The sequence below is a fragment of the Euphorbia lathyris genome, chromosome 5 (genome assembly GCF_963576675.1).
Source record: "Euphorbia lathyris chromosome 5, ddEupLath1.1, whole genome shotgun sequence".
NCBI lineage: Eukaryota > Viridiplantae > Streptophyta > Magnoliopsida > Malpighiales > Euphorbiaceae > Euphorbia > Euphorbia lathyris.
This window is the reverse complement of record NC_088914.1, coordinates 70432538-70439409: the sequence shown is the minus strand read 5'-3', so window position 1 is coordinate 70439409 and position 6872 is coordinate 70432538. Positions and strand designations below refer to the sequence as shown.

The 6872-nt window shown below is 34.7% G+C and overlaps 1 protein-coding gene across 3 annotated transcripts; it reads right to left on the bottom strand.

Annotated features, from left to right (window-relative positions):
- On the bottom strand, positions 1 to 6545 carry LOC136231244 (uncharacterized). 3 transcript variants are annotated; one of them, XR_010689734.1, is made up of 10 exons: positions 6100 to 6545; positions 5869 to 6013; positions 3407 to 3575; positions 2889 to 3144; positions 1867 to 1955; positions 1476 to 1658; positions 1279 to 1364; positions 1097 to 1181; positions 603 to 829; positions 1 to 511 (listed from the first exon to the last, which is right to left on the bottom strand). XR_010689734.1 is itself a non-coding variant. In XM_066020562.1 (9 exons), exons 1-9 carry the CDS (start codon positions 6317 to 6319, stop codon positions 695 to 697), a joined length of 1368 nt encoding a protein of 455 aa, XP_065876634.1. In that variant the 5' UTR covers positions 6320 to 6545; the 3' UTR covers positions 1 to 694. The 3 variants fall into 3 exon arrangements, 1 of the variants encoding a protein (XP_065876634.1); XR_010689735.1 differs by having other exon boundaries at positions 1 to 507; XM_066020562.1 differs by having other exon boundaries at positions 1 to 829.
- Positions 6546 to 6872: the final 327 nt, after the last annotated feature.

The following is a 6872-nucleotide window of genomic DNA, read 5'->3' as shown; positions in this document are numbered from 1 at the left end:
GAAATTCAGAGAACTTAAAAGATTCATCAACACATGCAAAAATTCAACCTAAACAAAGAATGTTGTCTAGTCTAGCCTAGATATAATCTTTTAAAACAAAAAATCACATCAATCAATTGGGCAAAAACATACAACTCAAATCAACAAATTAAACACTATGCCCATTAACAAAACAAAAGAATCTTGGTGAAAAAAAAAAACTGAACTCAAGGAGATTTCAACTCTACCTGAATGTAATTTCCAGGTGAACCGAACATTGTACAAAAATTCTCCAATATTTATGTTGGAACTAGTCCGCTAAAATCGGCCACACCCTCCAAATATCTCAGCTTGGCATTGTGATGCATTCTCTTTCCTCGATATATACATGAGACTGAAAATTGGCGACCCCCTCCAAAGATGTTTCGGCCTTCACAATCTTATCCGGCACACTAGTCCAGGCATTTGTATTAACCAAGAAGAAAACCTGTGCACTGAAAATCACTCCCCCAGACCAATACCCTGTTCCTAGCTTAGCAATAGCAGTGCATAAGGTATGGGGGTATTCAATATATTTCGTTTTTCAGGCTTTCGAGAACCAGGAAAGACAAAATGAACTATACCTTACTCGACTGGTTTAGGTAGGGTAGATGATTGACACCCTCATTTTATGACCTTCCGTTTCTGGGCTAGTTATACAACAAAGTTCTCGGATTTACAACTTGTGTGAGTTTTGGTACAGTTGCTTACCCATTCGCTTCAACAAATACATGCAACCAGCTGCTGAGAAAAGTCCAACAGCAGCAAATGCAATCAAAGTTGAATTCTCAATTTTCTGGAAATAGCCTCTCTGCCAAATATAAGATTTGCAAATAAGTCAACTGCAACCCTGTTCTCGTATCAAGACTGAATTAACGATGAGCAAAGATTGAAACAAGCAAATACAAAAGTTTAATTGCAACCACAATATTACGAATCTATTGCAGCCAATTTACAGTCGACATTTCTTCCATTTTCAAAAATATTAGCAGCGGAATTTTTTTTAATCAAGCCAGAATTGACTGCAGAACAGGTGCTAACTCCATGTGTTCAAGCAATTTGGATGTAGGGCACTTACTTGGATCAGGAAAAACAGAATCCCCGCATTTGCAGGAGCTAAAGAAAGGCTTATCATTCCTCCTCGCAGCTCATTTGGCACATACCTATGTACAAAGAAATAGGATCCAAATTTCATATTCACTCAATAAATGTCACAGTTAGTAACAAGAAGTTAAAATGAGAGCATTTATTTTATCATACATGGTCCGCAATCTTGCAAGTGAAGGTGTGATCAGGCCGACGCCAGCTTGGAATAAGCAAAACAACGTTACTAAGACTCCAATTTCCTGCATTTCATAGATTAACAACCTGAATTTATAAATAGCTACCTAAAAACGAAGTATGAATATGTGCATGTGTAATGACTTTTATTTATCATAAATACATCACATGGACACCTGATAATCATAAGCTACTATTGACAAGGCAAACCCCAATATGATGAACAAGTACACTAGGTAATCTTCAATTCGAATTGATGAAGGACCACTCAGCAACCATGGAAATATAGAGCTTCCCAACATTCTTGCACCCATTAAGCATGGCAATATCAATCCTAGATGCAATTCTCGTCCATCAGCCTGAATTCACAATAAGTAAAGTTATCCCAAAATATTGGTGATTAGAAATTGATTTTCTTACTTGGTGACTTGTGTGTGCAAGTAACCCAGAAAAAAGAATGGTACACTAGTAGTCAAATAACCGACAGGATACAATAACTGCGGAATGGTAATAAAACTGAGATACCAGAAACACATAGACAAAGCATTAAATATTATGTGATCATACCACCAATGTTGGAGCCCAGAGAATCCAAAAGACAGCAATAGAGAACTGAAGGCAAGTGTGTGCAAATCCCAATAGCCATATTTTTTTATCTGATAGATATAAGAACATAATCAATGTTAAAACCTGACAAAAGACATACTTTGCCACTTCCAAAATATTCAGATATCATATTGGTAATGATTGCACCACTCAACCATCAATATATTCATACTTGACAAGAATGTTCAAAGGTAGTGCCAATATTTAAATAGTGAATGTAATTTTTAGTGAAAATCAAAAGCTATGGTTAATTATAAAAATTTAGATTCAATACTAATAAATAATAAATATTAATTAATTCTGAATAAAGATCCAATTTCTTTTCTGTCCATAACCAGTTCATTTACTATCAACATTTTCTCGAGTCTCACTTTGCTTAGCCTTTAGCATAGCAATGATTTTTTCAGTAAACCATTTGACCAATACAACTATCAGAAATTTGATACTGAAAGTAGAGATTGCTAAAAAAGTAATGGAAGAAAACATATGAACGTAATCAATCCCTGCATTGTCAAAGATTTTCATGTTTCCTTTATATAAAACCCTGAAAAACATGCAAGCAGCAGAATACACACACTAGAGAAAAAAAAAGTATTTCTTTAGGAGCAGTGAGAAAAAGAAAGAATTAAGAGAAAATTCCTTCCATTGGAACAGAAAATAATGATTTAGGAAAGATCATGAAATGAAAAGGCTGCTAACTGATATAAAAAGTAGTAAAGTACAAGGTATCATCAATTATGGCTTTTAAAATGCATAAGAAATAAAACACAGTACAAACTCCTTGTTTTAATTTAATATTAACCTTTTTTTAACTTGAAAAAGAAAAAATAGGATTGAATAAAAAAAAAAAAGAGGAGCACTACGCCAATAATGCATATACTTCTCAGGCTTATGAAAGAACTTTAGAGTCATTTCAAAATGTAACTAATTTGTTTACGCGACAAGTACTAACTATAAGTTTCATGAAGAACATGAACTCTTACCACCAAGGATACGTGTATACGATACCCTATGATCTTTAATTGCTGAACTGCGTGTGGTTTCTTTCCATCCTCTGCTGACACAGAGGATGCATATCAGTGCTAGAAAGATGGCTACAGAATAAGAAGATACAATGCCTTCTTTTGGATTGCTACCTAACAGCCAATTTGCAAGCACCTGACTTCCGACCAATGATGCTGACTCAAAGAAAGTCATCAACCAAAACATTTCACTTAAAGAATCTTGTCCATATCCTTGCTGCGACAGAAAACAGTATTAAGTTCAGTCACAATTTGTTTACAGCTGTTACATCTTATGCATGTATAGGATGTAACACAACTTCCCCTAATGTACATGCCATAAGGAAAACCAAAACTCATGGAAATTATTAGAACAAATAACAAAATGTAAAAAACTAAACTGAGCCCTTAGCATAATGCAGTTTACAATGGAAAAAAAAAGTGACGAGCAGGACATTTGACAATAGAAAGTGTGTAACAACAAATTTGGTAGCACAAACCTTTTCATTTTCAACAACTATCCATGCCTCAAAACTGAAAGAATATATTGAGGTGGCAAGAGACAGGCATAAACTTGCCAGCCAGAAGCTAGGATGCGATAAAATCCTCTTTAATATGCCAACGAATAGGTGTAGGATGCAGAAGAGGAGACAAACTTTCTTGTGACCTCTACAAAGAAGAAACACACCATCAGTCTATGTTGTAATTTATTTTTACATCTGTAAATGAGAATATTTTACTAGCATTACAAATGTTGACCAGAAGATCTAGAAACTGCATTGGGTCAAAATTATCACATTGAATGTTTTCAGCAAAATGTAATTTTGGCAAAACCATCCACAGAATGGTAAACAAACTTTATCAAGGCTACAACCAGTGGAGAGGGAAGTTTCAACACAAATTTTAGTTTGAAAACAACTTCTGCTACAGGACAGGAAAAATTGGAATCATGTTTAAATTGCAAGGGTGTTCACAAGTGTGCACTCTATTTGTTACTCCCTCCATTCCATTATATAAGTCGTTTTAGAAAGTGATTTTTTTTCCAAAATATAAGTCATTCTAGTTTCCAAGATTTTTTAGTTTAGTTTTTCGGTCCAAGCATTGCATTTTTGTCTTGGTTTTCAATGTATCCATGTGTTTTTTAACATTCCAAGGCTTATTCCCCAACCATTACATGAGAGAGAATTTTTGTAAGTTAACCAATGTAAAATCATTAATTTGACTCTATATTAATTGTATTTCTTAATTTGTGTGAAATACCCTAGAATGACTTATATAATGGAACCGAGAGAGTAGTTTTTTTTTTCTTTAGGAATTCATTCAGGTTAGATTTTTCTCATATCAGATTAGCCCAAGTCGTTATTGTTTTGGAACAAAATCCGAAATTTCAACAGAAAACCCACTATAATACCCATACTAGACATAAATTTCTCAATACCTAAGATGGTAAGCAAATGTTTAACAAGAGATTGTAATTTTTTTCATCTTTAGAAGCCAGAGAACGTACTATAAAAGATCCTTGATGCAATGCTGAAATTACTTAATGGTGTGTTTTGACTTAGAGCTCATAGGTTTAATTTACAGAAACAAGCTCCTTCACAATCACACGCAAAATAAAGGAAGATAAATCTGACCCTGAGCGACCCAACAACAGTGGAAGTACAGGTAACCAACATACTATAAGTGCTGGATTACTTAAGTGTTATATGAATGCAAGATTGAGAATTAGCAACAGCATTTAAAACCCAAAATATCAATTTCCAAGCTCTCTCCTCTCTTATTTAATAATTGTGAGTGGCTTAAACCTAGACTCTTCAATCATCATTCCTAATCATAAAAAAGGGAAAAAGATAAAGAGAGCGACTTAAAAGTAAATTACTTTGTGGGTTCAATCAAACTTGTTGCATTACATAAGACTTTGAAACCAATATAAGCCAACGTCTTTAGAAACTAAATTCCGTTGACATGATGGAATTTTGATTAATCCATGTAATGAATCCATTAGTGAAAATAGGTACTATAGGTTTTATTGCATTAAGCAGAAAGACCTTAAAAAGGTTGGCTTTAGTTCTTACATCTTTTTGAAAAGGAAGAGAAACATATAAAACTTTTCTTAAAGAATAGCAAGACAATAGTTGGCAATAGGGTTCTCACATTAACTAAAAGCTACCATGACTGAATCTAACAGAGGAGAGGTTCAAATTGCTAGAAGAATCATAAAAGAAGAAATAATAACAGTTTAGTGGAAAATATATTATATATGAAGACAGGGATCAAAAGAACAAATCATTTGACAATTGTGAAAAGAGATTTCCGTCCAGCTCCAGCCAAGAGGTCAAAGAGATTCTCAATAGGATTTACAGTAAAAGGGAGGCTTGGAGACACAATTTACACAATTCTCATGGTTTAGAATTCAGATATTGAAGCAGAATAGGCTAAGTTTCAAATCAAAGATATTTCATTTCTAAATCAGAATGACTCAACTTGCTCAAAATAAAACATTAAACTTGTTTGGAGAAAATTTATGGAGTTACTAAAAGGAACAGCGTTGGGAAATTCAAACACTTAAAAGACATACCTATTTCTAAAGATAAGCGTACCATTCAGTAGTATACAGCACAGAAATGAAATCGTGAGTTAACAAATTTGCAAGTTTTCTCAATGTAATTTCCAGGAATACTACACTTAGCTAGGATTCTCCAAATTGTTAGGCATCTAAAATTGACTGTAAGAAGAAAGTTGTTTTGGGAATCATCTCCATCTAACATAGTCAGTGACTCAACAGTACGTGGTCTGTGTATATAATTCAAATTAATACGCTCAAACGTGCTCTAACATTCCACAAATCAAAAGTCACTCACCAGTAAACTTCATTTCCCCCCTCACACTAAATACCATCAGCTGTTAGGTATTCAAATGTATCAATTAAATTACTTAGCGTTTAATAGAAAAAAGCGCTTACATTGAATCAGAAAGCATCCCTAAGAAAGTACCAACAAGAAGAGCAGCTCCATATCCAACAGCCAGAGAGGTCACCATTTGCTCCTTACTGAATCCATAATAAGCCAATTCAAACTCACCATACACCAGCCACAGGCCTTCCATCACTGGCACATACCATAATATAAGAGATAAACAACCAAATCAAAGCAAATGCAAATAGAATTATGCGGGTATATGAAAGAAAACGGACCTGATGCGAGAGAGAAGAGAAGAACGAACTTCCGCTGGAAACGAAGGGAAGAAGAAGAGAAACCATGGGCGAAAGGAGAGGAAGATTGAGGTTTAGCAGTGTTAACGTTAGATTTGGAGGCATAAGGATAGAGAAGGATAGAGAAGAAGCAACAGATGAAAATGAAGACATAGAGTAATGGATTGGGCTCCCAAATGAAGTTCTCAATTACCACTGCCATTTTGATGGCAATGTATGAAGTTTGAGTTTGGGTTTCAGATCATCAGCGTTTATTTGGGGATGAAGCGAGGAATCCAGAGAATCAGAATGGAGATCTGAAAATAAGGATTTTTTTTTATCTTTAGATTGATTCAGAAACGCCAGTTGAAGCTGAAACAAAAAGGCCAATTTTCGACTTTTTACAAGATCAGATCAGTGCTGCCTGTTTTACCCAGTGGATGTTGTTTAGCTTTTCATGGCGATCAAGTAAGACATTTATTCTGTTATTTTCTACTGGTGCACTTGATACAGTGTGGGCGAAGGTGCACAAGGACATTGAGGCTCAGATCGAAGCGATCAAGTAAGATATTTATTCTGTTATTTTCTTTAATCTTTTAAGGTTTAATACATTAGTTTTATAATCCGTCATTGTATATAATCAGATACTCACTCGAGGACTCGAGAAGAAGATCCGCGATGAATCACTGTGGAGAACCTTTCACGTATCTCGACTTACACGTTTCACATTACTGTTTGGCTGTACTAAATGATGAGCTCAAGCGTATGCACGCATT